This window comes from Rhipicephalus sanguineus, chromosome 2, assembly GCF_013339695.2.
Source record: "Rhipicephalus sanguineus isolate Rsan-2018 chromosome 2, BIME_Rsan_1.4, whole genome shotgun sequence".
NCBI classification, from domain to species: Eukaryota; Metazoa; Arthropoda; class Arachnida; order Ixodida; family Ixodidae; genus Rhipicephalus; species Rhipicephalus sanguineus.
Genome location: NC_051177.1, coordinates 4,663,078 through 4,688,361, shown reverse-complemented (window position 1 = coordinate 4,688,361; position 25,284 = coordinate 4,663,078). Strand labels below are relative to the sequence as shown.

The 25,284-nt window shown below is 50.0% G+C and overlaps 1 protein-coding gene across 1 annotated transcript in view; it reads right to left on the bottom strand.

The window, feature by feature from the left end:
* The window catches only part of LOC119382356 (fat-like cadherin-related tumor suppressor homolog), a 912,235-nt gene that overhangs the window by 448,652 nt on the left and 438,299 nt on the right, over positions 1 to 25,284 (bottom strand). The window contains 1 exon segment of the mRNA XM_049412132.1: positions 20,296 to 20,504. Coding sequence (XP_049268089.1) covers positions 20,296 to 20,504 — 209 coding nt within the window.

Below are 25,284 nucleotides of genomic sequence, written 5' to 3'. Positions count from 1 at the left end.
TGTAAGTGAAGCCAGTCACCACCATCTCGCTACAGAAAAATGAAGTGCACTTCATCGCAGCGCCATTTTAGTGGTCTTTAAAGACTGTGACATGTTTTTATAACACACTGCAACATCCTACAAGGCTACGGTGGCTTCGTGCATCGCTTATGGCTGCATGAATCACGTTAAGAAGATGGCTGAAATCACATTTCAAAAATAAGTGAGCTCACTTCATTTGCCGACGAACACCTGTTTGCCGTTAATGTTGTTAAATTGGGAACAATTTGGAAGGCTCGTGTAATACATTGTGGGGGCGCTATCACCTCCAGTAAAGTCGTTTTCGCCTCATGGCCCACGCGTCTGGCAGATTAGTACTAGTTAGTTTCGCCGTCGAGCGAGAGAGGGTGCTGTGGGCACACAGTGGCACTCCTTGGCGGGAAGCGAGGTTATCTGAGTGCTTGTGAAAGACGATTTGCTCTCTTTGGCCTTCGGCAGCATTCATGAACAGTCCTATCTCGCGTGCGCATCCATGGGGGCGATTCCACGACTCAGTCCTGTGTGCGGCGAGTCGAACGTCGGCGACGGGCATTCGCAGTACATTATATGTGTTATGTTGTTTTGTGTGTGTTATGTTCTCTGCGTGTTGTACAGGCATTATATTTGGTTATTTAACGTGTCAATAATTATTTGTTAGATTCGGCTGGCGAGCTAGCTGTGATGTAAATGCAGTTAATTGTTGTCCATTTGCTCGATGGCATGACTGCGTCCGTTTGTTCTGAAACTGGCTCTTATTTAGACGCCTGTGATGTGTGCGCGAATGAGTTGTGGTTTCTATGCGTGAGGTGCGGTGATGGAAGAAGACGACGAGGACGCTGATGCACATGCAAAAGAGGCGCGAACACGAAGAGTCACATGGAGGAGAAGAAAAGAAAGAGGCAGACGCTGTTAGTCGTTCGACGGAGTCAGATGGGCGGACTCGAGTGTTGAACCACAGCATCGCGGTCCACGAGTTGAGGCTACGGGCTTCACATGGCTGCTTACTCCCTTCGACGTTGAATGTCTCACAACTGCCAGCTTCAAGCTCCGTCGCCAGTCTTCAGGAGCCAGTGCCAACTTCTCCAAAGCTCCGCTCTCACCGCTCAGTACCTCGCCTCGTCATCGTCCTTCAGCGCAACGCCTCGCTCAACTCGATGGAGAGTCCAGTGGATGCGCCTGTGTCAGCCCAGAGTGCATGACCTTTTTGTTTGATTAGGGATGCTAATTAGCTAGCTCTTGCTTTTTCTGTATTTGTGTAGTTTGCGTGTTTGAGCCAGTTCAGATTAGGCCTAGGGGACATTATGATTGTTAACATGCTTTCTTGAGAGTGAGCAGACCGGTTGCTGTGGCTTGTTTGAACTTGGCATGCTAAGAGTTTTTTTTTTTTTTAAGAACGTTATTGAGTTTTGTTGGTACAAGGCCACGTGGTCTGCATCCTGGGAAAGCGAAGGATACAGCACGTGGATTGTAAGCAAGCCTGAAGCGAGTGGGTACGGAAGCCTCGTAGGTGGTTAAAGTTTTCTGTAAGTAGTTTCTTCTGTCTCTTTGACTCTGGGAGTCGTGGCTCAGGGAGCCAGGTTGCCAGGAGACACGGTGTCGTTGCTGTCTGGTATTGTGGTTAGATACTGGGCATTGTGATACCATCAGTTATGTACGGTGGGCATCGATCGCTTGTTAAGCTTCTGTGTGGAGCGAGCGGAGTAGAGCTGCCTCACAGAGCTGTCTCCTCACCACTGCTTCTTCTGCGCCTATACTGGGTACTGGTTGGATACCAGTTGTTCTCGAGTGACTCTTAGGTCTAAGGCTCTGCGGAGCTGCCTGTCGCATGTTGGACACAACCAGGGGGATCATAGCGCTGAGGTGTTGCACTTTGTTTCCCTCATTCTAGCTTGTGTTGCACGAATTAAAGGGGTAGTGACATTGCGTTCATCGCGGGGTTCTCCTCCACTGACAGAAGCGGAGCCTGAAGCAGGAACTTCAGCTCTACACTCAACACCCACAAGAAAATTTTCAAGGATTTATCTACACGATCGCAGCCTATTATGACCGGATCGGCGGCGAAGTGCCGAAATCCGAAAAGGTCGACCGCGTGTTGCAGCAAATGCACCCACAACTACAAGATTTAGTGGAGGGCAAACAGTTCGCCAATCTCGAGGAGTTAACAAAGACCACTGACGGCCTCATGAGGCATTATTGGAGGCGGTTTCAGTACAAGCCACCGCCACCTCCAACCGATCAAGTTGCGTGGGACCTTGCCTTCCAGCCAGCTGGAAATGTGGCTGGCCATTCTGGGGTGCAGCCCAGAGTAACAGTGGCGGTTGCCGCCGCGCCATTAGAGCATCCATCATCGGCATCTCAATGGCCATTGCACCCCACCGCGCTACAGCCGTTGTACCACCGGGACAAGTTGCACAGATCGCCCGCTTCTGCTGCAAGGCCACATCTCTCAACGCCGCCACAGCAGCAAGGATACCAACCACTCGACTCCGGTAGAGTTGCCTGCCATTGCTGCGGAGGCGTCGGTCACATAACCAATGAGTGCCCTTCCGGTCAGCGCAGCGGCATGCCCCTCTGCTACCGATGCAAGGGAATGGGACATTTCCGCTCACAGTACCCGGGAAACGGGAGACGGTAGGTGCTACTCCGGCAAGCGCCTAAAAGACAGCACTGTGGATAGCGACCTAGGCCGGCAACAAGGAGCCTCTCCTGGAAGTGCAGATTGGGCAGACTACATTCCTGGCCCTGCTAGATACGGAATCAAGTGTGAGCTTGCTTGGAGGGCCAGCGGCAAGGGTAGCGGAGGTGACGGGTGCCAATCTCAGGACACAGGAACGAGCATTCGATTGGCATCAGGCAACTGACCCGCAGTGCATTGTGACATTTGCTAAGCGTGACAAGTATACAGTCAAACCCCGCTACAACGAAATTGACGGTGCCCGGAAAAATGTTCGTTGAAGCGAACATTTCGTTGTAGTGAAATCGAAAAGAATATGGCTGACCTGAGCTAGTAGAACAGTGAAACTTTTATTTCCAATATTCAAAAAGTGTCTGCTGCTTCCTTTGCATCCCCAGCAGCGTTACGACGGGATTCTCATATATGCATAGCAACGCCACGTTGAAAAGCACACAGAAACAACGGCTTCCGCGAATGAATCAAACAAGCACGGGCGCGCAACACGAACTGCACAGTTGCACCAACACGCTAACACTAGCTATTCGCCGACAACGGCGACATGCAGGCGTGCTATCGCGGAGCGATGACTTATGCCTTATTCTATGCTTTTCTTATCCACCACTCGCGGCTGGCTGATCCCGTTGATAACGCGGACAAATTGTTGCTCCGACCACCGGTCGCACTGGCCAAGTGCGAAAAGCACGAAAAGCATTGGCATTGGAAAAGGCACCATTCCGCGACTGCACCCTAGGGCTGCTCGCGTTGATAACGCAGATGTGGCGGATGTACCGTCGCTCTGACCACTAGCGAAGCACAAAAAGCACGAAAAGTATTGGAAAGGCATCGGAAAAGCTATCGTTTCGCGACTGCACCCCAGTGTCGACAACTGAGCTTTGGCTTCGGATTGTCTGCGACTCAGAAGCAACTCAAGCCAGTTGTGAAAGCAGGGCAGTCTGATCGCCGTCGCTATCAAGCAATGGCGGCCCCCATGCTCAGTCAACAGCGGCAGTTTCTGGTGATTCCAACCATAGAGTTTCCTACGATACTTACTAGAGGGAACTCTGGCGCTAGTGTCTATGGGAGCTGCAATGCATCGCACTTCAGCCAGCATGGGAATCATGGGTAGTACACGGATTTGTCTAAACTTCGTTCTTTCGGCTCCGTTTGGCTCCGCGTCGCCTGCATCCGCTTTGTCGCAAAACGAAGTTCAGCAAAAATCAGCAGTTTCACTTCACCACTTTAACTTCTTTAGGCTCACCGATTAAAATCTGGTCACGAAGTTCACAACGATCCATTCTTTTATCCGAAAGAAAACCAAAACGTAGCAATAAACAAAGCCACAAGTGCGTTCGAAGCCCACAAGCACGAAGACTAGGCAAATCCGTGTACTACCCATCAGTTCCCATGGTGGCTGAACAATCGCAGCACCAGAGTTTCCCTCTAGGTCATTTTAGGAAACTCTATGGTTCCAACACGCGATTCAGACTTTGAATTCGTATTTTTATGTTCTAAAATGCATCAAAATGTCCAAGATTGTGTTTATTGCACGGCAAATTAAATTTTGAGCCCCGAATGGCATCGTCAAATTTCGTTGAAGCGGAACGGCAGCAGAAAAAGTGTTCGTTTTGGTGAGCATATTTATGCATTGACTCCTATGGACTGTTGACGGGGAACCGAGAATTTTTCGTTGTACCGGAAATTTCGTTGAAGCGGAGTTCGTAGTAGCAGAGTTCGACTGTATAACCACCGTGCTCGCGATAGAGGGAGAAGGCGAATCTTATTGTTTACTGGGCCTCTTTGAAGAAGCGCTTGTAGTACCAGGCACAGGCAGCCTCATTCCTGCTGACAAAGACTTACCAACCACGAATAAAGTGCTCGGTGACTTCTATCATTTGTTTACTGCAATTCCTGGATGTGCCCTCTCACTCAGCACTGCATTGACACTGGGGATAGTGCACCTATGAGATGCAACTTGCGTCCACTAGATGCTAAAAAGCAAAAGATCATTGAGGGTTGTGTAAATGACCTCCTGGTGAAGGGCCTTATAAGACAGCACAAGCCCTAGGACTAGACCCCGGTGCTTGTTGCCAAGAGGTTCGGTGGCTACCGGCTTGCTGTAGACTACCGACCATTGAAAGAACACACCAGGGTACCTGCCTACCCAATGCCTCGAACTGACTGGCTGCTTGCGCAACTGGGCCGTGCATTGTGGTTCTCGAGGTTCGTCCTCTCCCAGGGGTCCTTTCAGATTCCTGTTTGCAAGGCTGACATAGCGAAAACAGCCTTCATCTGCCATCAGGGTACGTTTGAGTTTACGAGAAAGCTCTTTGGGGTGGCAGGTGGCCAAGCAACTTTTCAAACCTTGATGGACCGGGTGATGTAGGGAATTAATCATAACTTCGCCATGGCGTTTCTAGACGATGTCCCTGTCTACTCCGAGAATCTTGAGAGCCATGTCGAGCAAGTCAGGGAAGTGTTGCAGCGCATTCAGAATGCTGGCCTTAGAATTACCCTGGATAAAATGCAGGTCTGCCATCAGTCCCTTATGTTCTTGGGCCCCCCTGGGCAGTGCAGAGACTAGATGAAGAGAAAGTGCGGGCGGTGCTGGATTACCCAAGACCTAGCGCAATTAAACAGTTGCAGGCCTTCCTGGAACTTGCTGGTTATTATCGCAGCTTCATACCACACTTCTCACTGACGGCACATCCACTCACTGTCCTTCTGAAGAAAAACAAGCCATAGAAGTGGGAAAAGTGCCAAGAAAAGTGCCAAGAGCAGGCTTTCACTACGCTCAAGCAGTCCGTAGCTCAGGATGCAGTTATGAGCCTTCCAGATCTAAATCGACCCTGTTTGGTTGAAATGGATGCAAGCGGCATTGGCATTGCAGCTGTGCTACTGCAGGCTGGCCCAGATGGACTGCAGCGTGTTTCTTTTATTAGCAGGGTTATCACAGAGGCCAAAAGCCACTATACTGTCCAGGAGTGGGAATGCCTTGCAGTGGTGTGGGGAGTGGACAAATTCAGGGCGTATTTTGAATTTACAGAGTTTGAGATGCACTGTGACCACTCATCCCTGTCATGGATGTTTAGTACTGACCAAGCTTCACCCAGGGTCAAGTGTTGGGTATTCCGCCTACAGGGTTTCAACTGCTGAATCAAACACAGACGGGGGCTATACCCCTGAGTAGAGCCCCTCTTCAATGTGAGGACCACCCCAGTGACAGCTTGCATGAGAAACTCTTTCCCATCGCTGCATGAGAACCTGAAGGGAAAATTACATTTGAGCAAGTAGCAGTTGCATTGGAGGATGATATGACACCCTTAAGTGACACAGTACAACTCGCACAAGAACAGGCTCGTGACAGCCATCTCTCTAAACTGAAAACCGTGTTCCAAGGGGCTATGCTGACAAATTTAGACACTGATCATTGCCTTTTTCATGACCTGGCAGAAACAACAGAACTGGAGCCAAGCAGACTGCTCGTTCAGCAAAGAGGTAACAAGAAGACACCATGGCTACTTTCTTACCGAACATATCAAATAAGTGCACAAAAGCTTGACGCAAGAAGCCTGAAGGCCTGATGAGCAGTCAGTGGGCAACAGTACCCATGGAAGAGTTTAGTCTGGACATTATTGGACCCCTGCCGTCTACACCTCTTGACCACAAATACTTGTTAGTCGTCATTGACAAGTTCACGAAGCTTCCAGAGCTGTTTCTTCTACACGCAGCAACCGGTGCAAAAATCCTAGAGTGCATGGTCCAAGTGTACTGCTGCCATGGGACACCTGTGGCCATCACCAGTGACAACGGAAAGCCCTTCGTTAGCACATTACGGCGCAACCTTCTGAAACACTGAGGAATCAAGGATTGGCATACCATGTCTTACCGGCCGGCTGGACGCATGGTTGAGCGTCACATTGGCGCGTCCTTGAGCATACTGCAGTAACCATAAAGATTGGGACCGGCATATACCTGAGATCGGCCTTGCCATGCATACTGCAAAGAGCGTGGTCACCGGACATACTCCGGTGTTGCTTTGCTACGGCAGAGAGTTGCGCACTCCGTGGAAACCTGCGGGTGACAAGGAGGACATGAAGCCTCAGGAAGCAGCGCACCATGCCCTTGCTGGAGAACTCCGGCAGTGCCTTGGAGAAGGCCTGAGGTATGCTAAGAAGCATCAAGCAGCTACCTGGCAGGCCCAGAAATCAAGTTATGACCATCACCGACAGCCAATGACCATTAAAGACGGTGACCTTACTCACACTTTGAGTGATGTGGCCAAAGGTGTTTTGGCCAAGTTGGCACCGCGGCGAGGTGGACCTTATCGTGTGGTCAAGCAGGTTGGTAAAAATGACTTCATCCTGAGTGACCCAGCTATGGGACGTCGTTGAACCGTTGCCCATCCCGATCAGTTGGTGCTGTACCACAAACCATTACTTCTCCCTTCCACCCCAGATTCACGATTCGAGGGGGGGAGGAGAGTTGTGAGAGATGAGAGGGAGTGAAGAGTGCGTGTGTGTTGGGTGCAGGTCTCCGAGGCTGTGTGTAGTTGCCGGGAGAGGAACTTGATGGCAGGAGTGTCAAGTGAACAGTGAAAGGGCGCACGTGTGCGTGCCGGAAAACGGGAGAAGAGAGACAGAGAGTGACAAAAAGAGTCTGACATATGGCACGGGAAATAAAGGGTTGTGTGGTGATCGTGGTTTCTGTACTTCGAGTGTGGCAGCGCATGTGGCCTAGAGCACACTACTCTAGGCCACAGGCCGAACGCACCGCACCGCCGTTCATGCTACCTTTGTGCGAGACCTAAGTATACGGCACAGCCTTGTTGCCTTCACGAACGTAAGCAGTTTGCCATTTCCGCGCCCGTGTGCGGTCATGAAAGGAGTGGGCCTCATGAAAACTTTCATGACAAATGTGTGCGTACAGTACAACAAGCGCCCCTGCAGTGACGGCGTCAGCTTACTTGGGGATGTGCGGCACACAATTAGGAACGATTGGCTTCACGCAGCAGCAAATGTTGTGTATCGTCGGAGATTCCGCGTTCCGTGTGCGTATTGTTCACGTGAGCACAAGCATCGGGGAAAGCCAGACGAGTCATTTACTGTTCTGCCATAGTCTTTGTGTTACGCGTCATCGTTTCCAAGAGTTCCACGCGAGAGGGCTGTAATCTATTTCGTGCTTTGCTGGTACCAGCGGCGCTCACCACGAGATGCAAATTTGCAATTTGCGGTTGGCACGTAGTTAAGCAGGGTTCGCGGCAGGTACCGAATGTATTCACAAGAGCCTGGGCGCGCACCAAAATACCTCATAAGTGTGCTGAGAGGCATTAAAGCTATTTCAGACGTGGCTGTGGCGCTTTGACCGCTTGAGCAGAATAAAAAAAGCATGAATTCATGTTTTCAGACTGGCACAATTCTGGGACGATTTTGGGATCCCTAGAGAGTCCGAAAAATCGGATGACTGCATTTATCTTCTGGAAGTTCAAATACTTCGAATAGTCAAATACCAGTACGAATAGAATCAAATAGCAAACACTATTTTAGAAGTACAGTAGACTCCCGTTAAGACGAACTCAAAGAGACCGCGGTCATCTGTTCGTCTTATGAGGAGTTTGGCTTATCAGAAGTGCACCCAAAAAGAGATATGCTAACATGCCAAGTGCATCCAAATATGTTACTTGAAAACACTGAATGGTGCACACTTACAATGGGGGTGAAACAAGAAAAAAAAAAGCATTTATTTGGATCAATTTGATAAAAACTATGCTTTCATCTGGCGTGTTTAACGAATCTTACGAGCACCCAATTTCGCGGATTCAAAAATAAAAATGCTTATGAACATATTCCTACCACATTTTAATGATAAAACTGTAGCACGCTCCTATGTTGACGATTAAAAACAAAAATAGACAAGCACATTTTTCCTTCAAACAATGTAAAATTTAGTCTCCTGGCAGTTCCTTTTCTTCTGTGAGCCTGTTTTGCTGGCTCTAAGATCACTTCTGGATACGCCTCGGTCGCGTGCTGTTACTTTGACAAAGTCATGATACATTGAGTGATACATCCACTGCGCCACGGTCACAGACTCGAGAGGCTTTACAAACGCGCCTTTTATATTTACCACTCTCCTGGTCGGTGGGCTGGTGTTGCCCTCTGGGAGCGGTAAAGTAAAGTAATTCGTCATTACTGTGGCCTCCACGGTTAGCACCTGCAACACGTTACACAGCAGGATAGAAAGTTGGGCTAGTTGGTACGTATGCATTATAGAAGCAGCGCAAAAAGACGTAGACGAAGAATAAACAAGCACACTGGACGAGCGCTGACTCGCAACTGAAAAATTTATTTGGAAAGAACATCGAAGAAAACAAGAGAAAACAACGAAAAAACGTGTGCAAAACAGCGTGTCAAACAGCAGAAAACGCTAATCTAGTTACCAACATAGGCATCACCTTACAGTACATGTGCCAAGTAGATAATCAAACTCTTTTTCTGTCAGTGACAATGATGGCTGACTGACGCATGTGTCTCCCATTCTTTTGATGTGGAATGCCTCTATCACCTCTCGAGTAATCTTGCATTTGTGTGATGACAAGACCTTTGTGTCTGAAAACACTGGTAAACAGCCACACGTGCAACAGTGCGATGCGAGATGTGAAACATTCGATTGGAAGGTCTTGTCATCACACAAATGCAAGATTACTCGAGAGGTGATAGAGGCATTCCACATCAAAAGAATGGGAGACACATGCGTCAGTCAGCCATCACTGTCACTGACAGAAAAAGAGTTTGATTATCTACTTGGCACATGTACTGTAAGGTGATGCCTATGTTGGTAACTAGATTAGCGTTTTCTGCTGTTTGACACGCTGTTTTGCACACGTTTTTTCGTTGTTTTCTCTTGTTTTCTTCGATGTTCTTTCCAAATAAATTTTTCAGTTGCGAGTCAGCGCTCGTCCACTGTGCTTGTTTATTCTTCGTCTACGTCTTTTTGCGCTGCTTCTATAATGAACACGTTACACGTCCGTCCCATTCGCCACGTTTTCAATAGAAGTTCAATTTTGTCAATGCCTTAACACACTGCGAGGTGGCGAACTTAGCCCAAGCGCCGTAAAGCGTCGGCCTCACTCAAAGCATCACGGTAATCCAAACCAAAAATAGCTCTGCGACACGCGCCTGCCTCACCTGGCTGTAACACCGCGTTGCCTGCTTACGCGCTCGCCCCGAGAAAAATCGCGGCCGGGCTACCGGGGCGGCACGACGCGCTTTGCGTTTCGCTCTGGTCCGACCGTGGTGTTCAATCACATTTTAACATGCCGCGGGATGGTGACCAAATTCTGCGTCCAATATGCGACGCTCTTCTGGCTATCACACCTCGTTCTCTGATTACGCTTTCACCGTTAACTACTACAGCTACCACAAGGGTTTGTTTAATCATTTAACATGGACGTTAGTCGTCGGGATGGAGATGTACCACCAATCATCAAAGTGGGTGCATCCACGTTAAACAGTGCTATAGCTGCCAGACATCAATATACATTTTACAAGCTCCCCTTACATCAATGTACAGTAAACATTCAGTTACTTCTGTAAGGGCACGCTTTACTTTCGTGTTATTCCGATTCCTATGATGGAGGGATCAACCATCTTTTTGCTTTTTTTGCTTTTTCTCGGTCGCCTGAGTACCCCACTAAGACTACAATGTTCGTTTTGCAGAATCGCCAGGGTTCTCAGTCACTGTGTCAGTCCTCTTAACAGATTAAGTGGATTTTTTTTTTTTGTATTCAGTCTATGGAAAACCAAACAAATGGTCCCATGTTGTTCAGCATAAGCGAGAATTCATCATAACAAGTTCGTCTTAACGGGAGCTTACTGTATCTTAAAACTCGAATATTAAGAACCCCTAATTATTTATTTAGCATGTTACTAGTTATTTGTCAGATTCGCCTGGCGAGTTCACCATTGTAAAAGCAGTTTAATAATTGTCGACATGTTCGTTGCTCGACAGCGTGACTGTGTCCGTTTGTTTCGAGAGCGGCTCTTTTTCAGACCCCACAACATGCTTACAGCTGTCAAATTTACACCTTAAATGCTCATTGTCATGTCATTGCACATGGTTTCTAGGTGCAAGCATGATGCATGGACGGGGGCTAGTGGTGCTAAAATGTGCATGCGGTCTGGTTGAACGTATTGCAGTGTCTGTGTGAAAGATGTTTCACTTTTTGAGCGCACAAAAGAACAGGGACAAAAAACGACGCAGACACAGCGCTGACTTCCAACATATCCTTTCTTTCGTGCGCTCAAAAAGTGAAACATGAATTACCAACATGCCCAAACATACGCTCTTTCATGTGTAAAAGAACTTCAGGAGAAGGGTGTTTATGCATTGATATGAGTAGAAAGCATGAATGCACCCTGAAATCCCAGTTTACCGACGTCTTACAACAAGAAAAATTCGACAGATGCCCTGTATTGTGGGAATTGATGTTATGCGAAGCATGCGGTGGGAAGGTGACTGAGGCGTGTGGGGATTCGAGGCGCGGGCATTTCGCCGTTCCGCGAATCCTTTCCCTCTCCCGTTCTCCCGCGACGGCAAGTGGCGTCATCTTACGCTACGCGCCGGCTCTTGTGCTGGCGCTGCCCACGGTCTTGAAGCCGCGAGATTCGGCGACTGACGCGCGTGCACGCCGGGACGAACTCTCTCTCCCCTCGCGCGCCACTGGGTAAGCACGCATTTCCTTTAGGTCCGACGTCCCCTTTGGGAATCGCTGGACTGTAGCCTGCCTGGGTGCCTCAGCATCCTCGGTGGGCGTGTTTACCTCAGTGTTAGCTCCGGTTCGTACGCTAAGCCAAAGAGCAGTGCCTAGTGCTCGTGCGCGGTCGTACCACGCCCAGCCGCACTTGCCGGAGGTCCATGCATACGGAGATTGCCCTAGCTCTCACGACCAGGCCCAGTGGTCATCGCGAGAGTGCGCAGCATAGCTGCGAGGGACCCTTTTCCCAAGCGGCGTGTCAAAGCTCGCCATTGCCAGCTGCGACGTGCTCGCGGCCCCCTTGGTGTATTGTCCGCACGGGAAGCTCTTTGCTTCCCCGTGCCCCGGGAGCGGACGCTGTACTGTGTGTGTTGGGGTGCCGCCGAAGGCAAATAAAGTGTTTGTGTGTGTGTTATCTCGAACACTGTGTTTATGGCGCGCGGCGCTCAACGCCTTTGCTAGCTGAGCGCACGCGGAGCGGTGCGCAAAACGTAAGCAGGCGACGGTAGACACGGCCCTGTGGCTCGCTAAGCCTGAACCCGCGGTGGTCTTCGACTCCGGTGAGCATCGAGGCTACCACAGGCGTAAGTCTTTATATTGAGCAAAACATTACGAAATGGTGCTAAAGATATGTACAAATGTTATATGCACACACATATGTTCAAGAGTCGCATATGTGTTATACAACCAGTTGTTTACAGTTGTGTAATGATGTCAACAGCAACGTGGATATTACCAACACCAAAAGCGGTAAGCTGATATTAGTGCTTATACTTGTCTGTTATGACGGATAACGCAGGCACGTTTCACAAACCTTTGTGCAAGTGTGAAAGGGGCTCTTGGCAGCTCTTGAACAAGGTCATCACCATGATCAGTGAGCACCTTGCAGTTGGTCAGAACTTCTTATCAGATTCGTTCGTGATAGTGGCGACGTGAGGTCTATGTGTACTGATGTATGAGGAAGAGTACAGCTGTTGAAAATTGTGGTTGCCCATGATGCCTCCTGTCTTGGACGTGGGAACGAGGTCTTGTGATGTCCTGTCCACATCGAAAATGTCTTTCATGATACGTAGAAATGAGGCATTGTTGGGTATTGATAAATCAGTGTTGAAGTCACCGGAAATGATGAGGGGCATGATCCTCTCAGCAGAGTTATTGTAGAAAGCACTGACCTCGGTTTTTGCATAATCGATCAGGTACGTTGCACTGGACGGACTCTTCTTGTGCTCCAGCGCTCAGGTAGATGGCAACAAGTGCAATGTCTTTGTTGTGATTGATGTGCGCAATGCAGACGTCGCCAATTCGGCAGCTTGTTGGTCTGTGCGTGTTCGGTGTCTGGCAGCTGGTGAAGTGTGATGCGACCTATGCTGAAGTTGCGCATCGTTGTGTTCTTATAAACGGCCACGCTGCCACACCTGCAATGGAACCGCTTGCTGTGAACGACACATTAGAATCCCGTGATTGCAGTAGGCTCATCACTCCAGGTTTCAGAAAGTGCTAACATGACAGTTTCTGTGAGCACAGCATCATTTTTGAGGTCATGCACGTGTGCGTGCACAAAATGTATGCTGAGAGCGGCGAGCGTGAAGTGATTGTTGTGGTTGCGGCACCGAATGAAGGCAGTAGGCCAGTCCAAGAGTGTCCAGCGACCTGTTTGTTAGCTGGGCCATTTTGTCGCAGATTGTCTGTCGATAGAGCCGGCGACATGTCTGAACCTGAGGGCACCCTTTGACTTGGTAAGATATAGGCCGTCATGGCTGGTAGCCCTGGAAAGTATTACGTAGACCAACTTCAGAGGATGGCACTTATCGTATTCGTAGACTACCTGGGCGTATGTGGCCCCTTGTGACTTACCTACAGTTATGGTGTTTGATTGATTAAGGAGAAACTGTGTTCTCTTACACGAGATATTTTGTCTGGCGTATATCGTGTTTGTAGTGGTTCGCAGTCACACGGGCACCCGTCTCAATTGTATGGAGGGGTGTATGGTAGTGACGTGCTCCGTCCCAGCTCTGGACACAATGCCTACCGTGGACGTCAGATTTCAAGCCAGAGTCGCACGACGTTGCATGTTCATCCCGCTCGACGTACCGCAAGGTGCCCATGTTTCCATTAACGAGGCCATCGCTTACGTCGACGTTGGTCAAGATCACGTAGGACTTGCCGATGTTCAGGCAAATTGAGGTTGGCAGCCCACCATGTTGCGAATTCATCTTGGCTACCTTGGCCAGGGCATCCCTGTGTACCTGTTCATTCTTGTAGACAGTTATGTTATCGCATGCAGGATGACATAATATGTCGTCCACAGCCTCGAGGCAATGTGCATTATAGCGGTCGACATCCACATTGCTGTAGTATAGCCGCATGCTGTCAGGGCACTTAACGGCGGCTTCCTTGCGTGTCACAAAGCGGCTCTCAATAAATCTGATGTTGTCCTCGGTCAACGTAAGGCCATTGCCCAGCCTCGCAAAAAATAAAGAGAACACTGCGTCGTTCTGGCAGACCATGTGCACGAGTGAATGGTAGTCGAGTGTCTTCCACAAGTGGTCTGTTTTACGCTCCCTCATTTGCCTTGCGCTTCACCTCTACATCTCGCTGGCCTTGATGGAAGATGAATGGCAGAGGTCGCCACACATGTAGATGTCGAGGCCTCCGAAGGGTTCGTGAAAGTTCTGCGTGACCTGACGCAGCCTGTCGTCCACTTTGACCAGCACCTCGAAGCCCGCCATGATGACCTCGTTCCCGCAGATTGCCCTAACGTCCCTGAAGGCACATCGGTAGGTATTGAGGTCACTGTGACATAGGCCTACGTCATCTTTCTTCATAGTTATCTTTAGCGCCAAGTGCGCGGTGACGCTTCCGATGAAAGTGGCTGCCTCTCACATGGTTGCCATAGTGACATAAGCATTGCTGGCTGACCCCAGGGTCATATAGAGGCGGTTGTAGGTATCCTTCAAGAGGTTAATTGTAAACGTCTTGTCACACCCTGCTGCCCTTGTCAGGTATACTCCAATGGGTTTCACATCAAGTAGTTGTGATCGATGAATCACCCCAAGGAGAAGTGAATGCTGTTCATTGTGTGTGAGGTGCATGATGGCACAGTAGTCTCTTGCACAAATAACATCTCTAGTCCTCATTGCACTGTATGTGTTTCCTGCCCCGCCTGCAGAAGTAGGGTGCGCGATATCCAGATTTTCGTGAAGGTCCACCGACTGAACACTGTGATCACGTGCAACAGGTGCTTGTTGCTGCTGTTGTTCGGTGTGGATTAGTTGCATAAGTTTTCTGCACACCCGTTTGGGTTATTCTCCAGAAATCTTTCTCCCGAACTGTGCCTTCCTGCCACAATTGTGTCAAGGTGGGTTTCATACAGGGTCTTGAAATTGGCCAAGATAGCGATACTCTTGGGGCGAAATGGGTGGAACAGCATATGACTCTCTCCCTCACGAAGTTGTCCATGCCGTCTTTTCTATAGCTTCAATATCAGATGACCCGGGCACCTTTGGCATCAGCACAGGCCTTGCTGTGGCTTAGAAGGGTGGCGGCTTGGGCTAGTTGGTAGGTCATGACAGTTGTTATAGTGCAAACTCAGGACAAAGACAAAAGGTACACGAAGACGAGCGCTCGTCTTCGTGTACCTTTTGTCTTTGTCCTGAGTTCGCGCTATAACAATTGCCTTACTGTGGGTTATGTGTGTAACTAGCAACAAAGTCCACGAAGCAAACACTGTTCAATTTTGCAGAGTGATTCTCATACTTTAGTATGACGTTGAGCTTCCACACATTGGCTGAGTCGTCATCTTCGTCGTCGAGTTGGCGTTGTTGTGTGCGGACGCATACTCGCTCGTCCACGTGCATGGTAGGTATGAATACGACTTCGCAGCTGTAATCAGACATGCTGAGACGAAGGAGGATTCCAAAGCTTTTTGGGTGCTCATTTCAATACCGTCATGCACATGCACACTGAGCTCAGTCACCAGCTTGCCAAGAACGAGGTCTGGATGATGCATCTCGATGTCTGCCAATTCGTTGTGTAGATCCGCGGTTGCACTACTTTACGTAGTCCACTGCATATACTATGCACGAATAGGCATCCACAATCAAGTGTAGGTCCAGGTTAGAATCCAGGACGGATGCGATCCATGGGTCAAAGGCAATGACGAATTTCTGGCCGGCTGAGGCATGCCTTCAGCACCCGGATGCAATGATCTTCTGCGGCAATAAAATTGTTGTGCCAGAACTCGTTAATGGAAGCGCACTGTACGTCATCTAATCTGCAGTGCATTGTCTTGTACTTTTGGCATAGGGCCAGGAGCTCCGCATCTAATTCATTGCTCAGGAGAAAGCATTGAACCTTGTGGGGGTGCTGTCACTCCGTGTAAAGCCGTTTGAGCCTCATGGCGCACGCGCGTCTCGTGGATAGGCCGCAGTTAGGTTAAATGGCTGCCAAGAGAGATGTGGCGCTGTGCTCATGCACGTTAGGGTTAGCGCGGTGGTGCCGGCAGCACTGCCGCGGAGAGGTTAGGCCGGCGTGCAGGAAACAGCAGGGAGTCCACTTTGGGGTTGGGTAGCGTGCGTGGATGAATGTCTACCGCGGTGGGTCCGTGGGGGACGATACCGGGCCTCGTTTCCCATGAGCCCCTCGTGTTGAGTCGAACATCGGAGACGCCGCATTCGCGGTGCATTGTGTGTCTTATGCTGTCCTGGGTAAGTGTTATGTTTTCCAGGTATTGTATGTCGTCACTCAAGTCCTCCTGGGGTGCCTCGGTGAGCCAGATGAGTACGTGTGCAAGTACACTCCCTCTCTGTTGGAACTCTGTACGTTTGAAGTAGCCCACCACGTGATGAGGTCCAAAGGGGGAGATCTTAGTGTTCTGTAGAGCCATCGTGATGATGCGGACCAGCTTGTCAAAGAAGAGTGAACAAACTACTGGGTTGTTGTTAACGAGCCCAGCCTTGTAAAGTGAGTGCATGTCTTTGACCTTGCAGGAGCATGCCTTGTCCGGCTCCTTCAGTTTCTCAATGAGTTGTAATAGTCGCTCCTTGTGTAGCTCGGACATACAAGCGTCACAAAGAGCATCGCTTTTCCAAGCTGCCTGATCATCGCAAAGACACCCCTCTTCCTCCGCACCCAGTAATACACCAAGTTGGGTATTCCTCTGAAGAACGCAAAGTCCGAGCCGATGCACTTCTTGACAAAGCTGTGGCCTTGTAGTAGCTTCTTCGTAATGTTTTTAATCACCTGACTGTTTCTGAACGTGACAGTAAGGCCAGTGCACATGTCGAACCGGAGCACTTTCACTGCCATATATAGCATGTGGGAGGGTACAACGCCACCCCTGCCGGTACAATGATTTTTGCTTGTACAGTCAAACCCGACTACAGTAGACTCTCATTAAATGGAACCTGAAGGGACCGGGAAAATATGTTCCATTTAACAGGAGTTCCGTTTACTGAGAGATCAACAGGGGTGCAGAATACAAGTACAAAACCAATAATGTCAGAGGCAGTTGTTCTATTTAAGCAGCAGTTCCGTTTAACAGATTTCCGTTTACTGAGAGTCTACTGTATATCGAACCCATTTACATCGAATTATCCTGTATATCGAACTTCTGAACACGGTATAGTTACAGTGAGAATATATAGCGAAAATTACGGTTACATCAAACAAGAACGACTCCGACTCCGGATATATCGAACGTCAAGCGGGGCAAAAGTGCCCCCGGAAGTTGGCTTTCCCTCATAGCGGCAGGGAAACTGGCGCTTTTCCCCACCGCTCACTCCAAAAGTGGTTTAACCCGGTGGCACATGGCCCGCTCTCCCTAGCGTGACCGCGCCAGAGAACCTCTATAACTACCGCACCGCGTCAGTCGAGCTGCCGTCACCCCCCTGCAAAAAATTATCCTGACCCGCCCGCAGCGCTTGCTGAGACAGCCAATCAGGGCCTCTTGTACTCCCGTCATGCAAGCACGCGGGTCGTGCGAGTTATCTCCCTGCATTTCTCGTTTGTTGTGCTTCGCACTGTGCGCCTGTGCCGTGATGGCTAGCATGAAGCGGCATAATTTGCCTTTCGCCGTGACGCTCGAAATGATATATCGAGTCAAACGTGGTGAGAAGAAGTCGGACGTTGCGGCAGCGTACAAGATTCCGAGGAGCACTCTCAGCACGATTTTGAAGAATAAGGTGGAGATTAGGGATAAAGCAGACAAAAGACCCGGTGCCCGTGGCGCCCGACGCGTACGCACGGCCATGTATGAAGACGTCGAGGCAGCCGTGTACAAGTGGTTCGTCGACGTTCGGTCGCGCAACCTCCCCGTGTCCGGCCCCATGATCGAACAAAAAGCAAAGGACATGGCTTTTCTCCTTGGCAGGGAGGATTTTCAAGGTGGCTCTGGTTAGCTACAGCGGTTCAAAGAAAGGCATGAGATTGTCGGCAAAGCGGTTACTGGCAAAAACCGAGCTGTGGACTTCGACAGTGTGAACATGGATGCAAGAAAACTGGCCCGACATTACAGCAAGATATGAACCCCGGGATATCTTCAACGCCGACGAAAAGAAGCTAGTTTCATCAATAAAGCGCTTTTATGAATGGTATGTGAATTTATGACGTCCAATTCTTTAGCAGGTTTATATCGAATTATGCCCTATATCGAACTGACAGACGTTTTTTTGCGAGTTTGATATATCCGGGTTTGACTGTAGCAAAGTCAAAAACTGTTCGGCATACCTCAGGGTTGATGCGGCGGGGGTGGCCCAAACTAGATTTGTAGGAAGGAGAGCTCTTCTGCATGCTCGTCGTAGAGAAGGCTTTGTGGGGTGATGTTTTCGCCGGGGCTTAAGTCGAGGTATGCGGCTGTCGACCTTGGTAGACACCGAGCGAGGCTCCCCGGACCTGCAGCACTTCACCTTCCTCGCAGGACGGCCGCAACCCACACGACAGTCCCCGGAATGCCACGTTGTCGGTTCGGCCAGGCGGCATTCGAAAGAGAATGCTGAAGACGGTTAGGCCTAACTTATCGAAACCGACGACGACCACGTTACCGACGAAGGAAAAGAACGGGTCATGTGGTGGATGCTGAGCAACGGCGACCTAGGCACTGAGTGAGAGCGTCGACGGTGACCGCGACACAACATAGACGACAAAGGATCGACTTCGACGCTGCACTGACCGTACAAGTAAGGGGGCTCCATCTTGGACGCTACTGAGAGGCGAGTGTGGCCGGACTATTAGGATAGCCCGAGACTCAGGTTTAAGTTAAGAATTCTTCAGATAAATTTTACTGACATGTATTTTTGATTACGTGCATTTGAGTGTTTGTTCATGTTTTTTCTGTGTTGTGCGATAGTCTGTTTGCCGTGCCGCTGCCGACTCCCGTCTCTCTCTCAATTCCAACCAACATTGCAAACGCTCCCGAGATAACGTGACACGAAGATAGCTGCATCGCATCATTTTTGCGTGCTCGAGTCCTCTAACGGTGAGTAGCACAAACAAAGGGAGGATATTTTCAGCTGCATGTCGACCAGGAAAAGTTTTTTTGTGTCAAAAACAGGAAAATATCCGGACTTCTTGCTGACAGGCTCAAGCAACTGCATGTAGAACAAGCTGGTCAAGGTAACAATACACATGCAATCGAAGCATATCCAGAAGTGATCTTAAAGCCACAAAACTGGATCACTAAAGAAAAAGAACTGCCAGGAGAACAAATTTCCCATTCTATGAAGTACCAGTAGACTATTTTTGTAATCATCAACATAGGGCCATGGCAGATATACATTAAGAAGCTGGTATTATTACATGCAGGTGAATTTTTTTTCAACCTGCAAAAATTGATTGCGCGTTAGATTCGAGTAAATACATTTTTCTTCTTTTCTTGGATGATACCGGAGAAGCACCATGAGGCGGGGTTAAGGCCTAGATATAGTCCAGCGCGCTCAGCGCACAATGTCGCGCGCGACGAGGTCCGCTACGCGACGCCGGCTATGCCAGCCAGCTCCGTGATTTTGCACTCTACAGTAGCGGCAATCAGCTGATTCAGTGGCGCATGCGCAGTTTCCACCTGACTCCGCACCCACGGCCCCGCCGGCCTGCTGTTTTTGGTTTTTGCGCGCGCTTTTTGGTTGATACACGTCGCGTTTTTTCTCGCTATGTGCACTGTTTGACTTTGCATCGGAAACGACTTTCCTCACAAGCATTCCCTTCAACGCTCTGGGAGCCAGAAAATAGCTACATTGCTTGCTTCAGAAACGGAGCAGATCATGTATGTATGTACATACGAGAGCGAATTCCGCAGGCTTCCCAGGCGTTCGTTTTCCCCTCCGTGTCGCAGCAGTCCATGCTGTTGCTGGCCTACACGCACATGTGATTTATAATCTTTTCGAGTAGGCGCACAATCGAATCATCGTCGATCAATGTGGAGTAAAACATGGCCGCACTTTCCGAACGCGGGCCACACGCCGCCATTTTGACGACCGCCGCTGCCGCGCGCAGTGCATTGTGGTCTAACACCAGCCACGTGGAGCGCGTGAAATAGGACCATCTCTGCGCCGGCCACGCAGAGTGCGCTGAATGTCGCCGGGCGGGCCAGTTACGCCGTGACGCCAGACTATAAGTTCTCAACTTTTGGCCGGCATAGCTTAACCGAGTCGCGTGTGCACGTTACACCGTACTATATCTAGACATTTAGCATAGAATTGGGTTGTGCAACTGGGGATTTCGCAAATAATTCCTATAGGGGTTTTGCTGGGACAAAACTGAATCGTCGTGAAATGCAGGTCGCCACATGAATCGAGGTACCTGTGTATTCATATATCTCTGGACAAAATGCAAATGAATGAAGTGACATCAGAAACATCACCTTGAGCAAGGTGGTGCCAACGCTGGTGTTGGTCCATATGCTGACTTCATACTCCGCTGCACCAAATGTAGGCTCATTATCATTAACATCGGTAACAGCCACACGAACCACAGCAAATGCAAGCCGGCCACCCCCATCTGTTGCAGACACCGGGATCTCGTAGAGGTGGCGACGTTCATGATCCAAGGGCTCCTGGGTCACCAGCTCACCTGCACAGATAGTTTAGTTTATTTACTTGAGCCACATCACAGGACGAGTGCCCAACTATGCAGAAAGCAAAAAAACAATGCAACCAGGTGAAAGTAAATAGAATAAAGAGTGGGGGGTTCGGCAGGTCTCATTAAGCTGGCTGGCTCCCGTCTTCCGTCCGTATAGCCGATGTTTCCCAGTGAGGAGTCGTGTTCCTTAAAGAGGACCGTAGGTTTACTTACATGATTACAAGTGAGAGAGATATCAAGAAAGAGCGTTTTACAAAACGTCCTCGGCTTATAAAGCCCCGAGTCTGTCAACACTGAGGTGCTCAAAACCAGTGTCAGCAGCTCCAGCCAATCCTGTGACTTGCCGTCCTGGCGTCCGGCCTCCAGAAAGGAGGCATATGTCACACAATACACTTGTAGGACGAGAAGTCCATTTGGGGAACACCAGTGTACCACACAATTCACGCACCACGGCGCGATGATTCCAATATCGGAATGTCGGCGAGGAGGTTGAGTCCAAAGGAGGGGTGGGGGTGAAAGGTCGATGACCTCTGCTGCCGCTGCCGTTAACACTTGCAAGAGCTGATGGCTGCCATCGGTTGCAAGCCTAACCTTGTTGGATGAGAATGCCTACAGTGGCGCTGCCCCACGCTGACAAACACCGCACAACAAAGCAGAGGTGTCAAATTCGGAGGACAGGGAGACAGTCCACTCCAGCACATGCAAACCTTCGTGTCTGTGCTCGGGTAAAAGAATGCAGTGGCTTGGTGAGAATCCCTCCAGAGGTGCCATCTCACGCTGAAAATACCGAGCCAAAAAGGGGTCTCCGAATTCCAATGTTTTGCTGGGAACCCATCCACTGCGACATGCCCGGCTCGCTCGGCATAAGCCCTCTCCATGAAGACTTGGCGTTTCGTGCCTCCGTCTAAGCACCGATACGGGGGGGGGGGGGGGGGGGGGAGACAGCATTTCGGCAGACAAGTGCACGTCCAATGGCGCCTGCCACGAAGAACTTCAGGGCCAAACGTAACAAACAGGCAGTACACCTCATTACTGTAATGAACCTACGGTGACCTTCTCAGCTCACACTGGCTGTTTGATGGGCATTTCTTCCAAAAATACTTCATGTGCGCACCATCGTGCTGCACAGCTTGAAGGGGTTCGCTCTAAGCACGGCTGGTGCAGAAGCCTAGCTCCGGTCCCAACTGCAAATAGTCGTACCGTGCACGTGTCAACGTCCCTTTCCCGTAGCGCGAGTCATCGCAGCTACGACGGGTTCGCGCGAATAAGGCAACAGGCTAGAACAACAAACAACACTTTATTGCTACTCTAGCAATAACGCGTAAATGTCACGTAGAGAGATAGTCCGCTCTAGTAGAAAACAAAGGGTAACGCTTACACCTTCGGTCGATGGTCGGCTCGCGGGTCTTGGGGCGGTGAACTGGTTCCTGCCAGGTCAGCAGAGCAAGAGAGGTCTCTCTGCCTGGTCGGCTGTTTTTGTCCACCTCCCGTCTCCCTCCCCACCGCGAGGATTGTTTCCCTCGCAGGCGCAAGCTCCCTTTCCCGCGAGATGGAAGGAGGATTGGCACAAGGAGCGGCGGGAAAGAAGGGGTTGCCCGGAAAGGGGCGACGGTGCTCCTCTCCTAGTGGCCCCTTGGCTCTCGCCGTCAGTTCGCGATCGCGCCAGCGTAAAGGAAATGGGCGCGCGTGCTCTCCCACAAGCTACATTCTCGGGCCTATCACCCCTGTCACGTGTTATCTCGAGGGTGCTGGCCAAAACGGATCGGGAGAGAGTGAGACGGACACGGGAGACCGTGGTAGGACGGGCAAAAAACAACAAAGTTTATAATGAACAAAGAGACGACATGAAAAAGCGTTACAGGACACTGAATAATACAAACAAAGCCTATTTACATTTTTCAAAAGTCTCAGTTCATATCTAGAACTGCAAGTAGCTAGGCTTAGCTAAGGTTCCAACTCAGTCTGGCCACTATGGGCCTTGCGGGAATGGAACGTTCTTACAGCTCGTCGCGACGACTCGAAGTTCCCGTCGCATCGATCCCTCGTCGAGACCGTCGCCGACGTCCTCAGTAGTCCTCGAAGTTCATCGTAGGTCGCCTTCGTCCAGCCCGCTGCTCGCTCTCGTCGCGTGCGTCCCCAGTAGTCTTCTCCGTCCTCGGTCCGTCGAGGTTAGGCCTAACTGGGCCTTGGTCCCTTGCTTTGGGACTCCACAAGTGACGGGCGGTCTCCTTGACTGAACTGTGGTCGGCAGCCGTCCTGCCGAGAAGAGAAGGGCTGCTGGCGATCCCGGAACTGCTGTAGTGAGGGGCGACGGTCCGGGCAGCCTCGCTTGGAGCCTTCCAAGGTCGACGGCCGCTCCCCGGGCCTTGCTTGCCACCACCTCCAGAACCGAGTACCAGCCGCTTTCGCCGCGGGTGCGACGCTTGCTCCTTCCTCGATCTTCTCCGTCCGGTGCCCCACAACACAGTCCCACGATCATCTTTCGTCGTTCACCATCACGGCTCGGGTCGCCAGCCACGAGCCCCTCTCTGGCCAATCCTCTGCGTCGACGTGGCTGGTGCGCGTGCCATCGGGTGACTTTTGCTTCTCGCGCACCATCGCCGCGCTTCCACGTTCGGCACGCGCCTCGTGCCCCTCCTTTACTCATCACATTGGGCCCCTCTTTCAAGAGTTTTTTCCCAAAAAACTGCTTCTGTCCCCCTCGGGGTTAAGGCCCTTCGCTCTTCAGATGTTGTCTTAAACTTATGACTTGCATCTTCTTCTCTTCTGTTCTCATCTACTTTCACTGCAGGCTTGTTCTCACCACGCACGTTCGTGAACACGTCACAAAACACTGCACTGAACCAATCACAATGTCCAGCAGTTCATCGTGCGAAAAACTATATATCTACACACACAGATGTAACTACTCACAATGCACCACACTCACTCATCGAAAAATACACAAATTACAATCAATCCATCCAAAATAGTCCTCAGTCAATCTGTTGAAGGCTGACTCCACTGCTCAGACTCTATTTTTTCCTAGAGCAGTTACCCATCCAATGCCACTTGCTTAATCTGCGTTTCTTCACCTTATACGTCTGAACTTCCTCCTCATTCGCCTCAGCGATTGCCATGCACACCGTAGCACTCTCCTTGTTTTCTGCTTTTTCATCCTCCTTCCTATCTTGCTCTTTAACCACTGTTCTTTGGCATACGTCGCATGATTTGACATATCTTCTCACATCGCTCCACACCCCTATCCAAAAGAATTCCTCTGTGATCTTGTCGAAAGTGTTTTTCACTCCCTGGTGACCGACCCTTATACTATCATGCCCCAGTTTTAGCACCGTATCCTTTAACTCCTCCGGCACCATCAGCTGCATGACTTCTCTACCCGAGCTAAATACACACTTACGATACACCAGCCCATTCTGCTTCACCAATCGTGCTACCGTTTTACTCTTCTTCCTTTTCATAATCTCTCCTAATTTCGCCTCGCACGCTTGAATAGATGGATCCTTCTCCTGCAATTCCTTGAACTTCTCCACTGATACATCCAACCGGTTAATGGCTGTGACATGCAGGGGTTTCAGAGTCTTATCTCTCTTATTGGCTGCCCTGGTTTCTACCACTGCTGCTCTTTCAGCACCTTCTTGCGCCCCTTCTGCTAGCACAGAGTCCTTTCTCTCATCTAGGCCTTTCCCAGCCTTTCTCCACAATGGATCAGGGTTGTCCGCCCTTCTCACACCAGGTACATTTCCCACTACCAAGTCGTATAGCGGATCCTCAACACACTTTGCTGTCACCAGCCCTGTATAAAAAGGTGTAGATATTCGTATCCTTGCTTCAGGCATATATTTGATGGTCCTATCTACAAACATCACCGGCTTCACCTGTCCTGTCATGTTCTCGGGTGTCACTAAACTACTTCTTACTAATATCGTATTTGCACCCGTATCCCTCAACACCGTTGCCTTACGCCCTTGCACTTCTCCTTCAACTACCGGCATGTCTTTTTCTATCTGTCCTTCTCTGGCACTCATTACACAGGCGATCTTTTCAGCTGACGTCATGCTACAATCCTCTGCCTTGTGTCCTCTTTTTTGACATTTTGAGCACGTCACATTGTGGCCAATCTTAGTACGACAATTGTTGGCAATATGTCCCGACCGATTGCACAAGAAACATCGCTGTTGTGCCCTGAAGTTGCTCCTTGGGACCTGTTCTCTAGCCTCTCCCTCTGCTGCCATAGTATTTTCACCGACCCCCCTTTCCAAGGTTTCTGATACCTTGCGCCTCCATGAACTGGTCTGCCTGCCTTGCCATTTCCTCTACCGTGCCCACCTTTCTTTCTTTCAAGAATATCGCCAACTTGCCACTGCACCGGTTGAGGAATTGCTCTCCAACTACCTTGTCGCGGACGCCTTCGTAAGTTTTTGCTGTCTCTGACAATTCCATCCACCGATCAAAGTAGTTCGACAGTCTACAGACAAACTGCTTGCCAGTCTCGGAATTCTCAGGCTTGCACGACCGGAATTTTTCACGAAACCCTTCGGCGGTCAGCCGGAATCTTTCCAATAAAGTTTTCTTTACCATATCGTAGTCTAATGACTCTGTTGCTGGCATGCGGCCATACACACTCAGTGCTTCTCCCGCGAGACAAAGGCTCAGAGCATTGGCCCACTCACCCTTCTCCCAGCCCTGCCCTATCGCGATCCTCTCAAAACGATGCAAATAAGCATCCAAGTCGTCCCTTCGCTCATCAAAGGGTGCCATTAGTTTACGA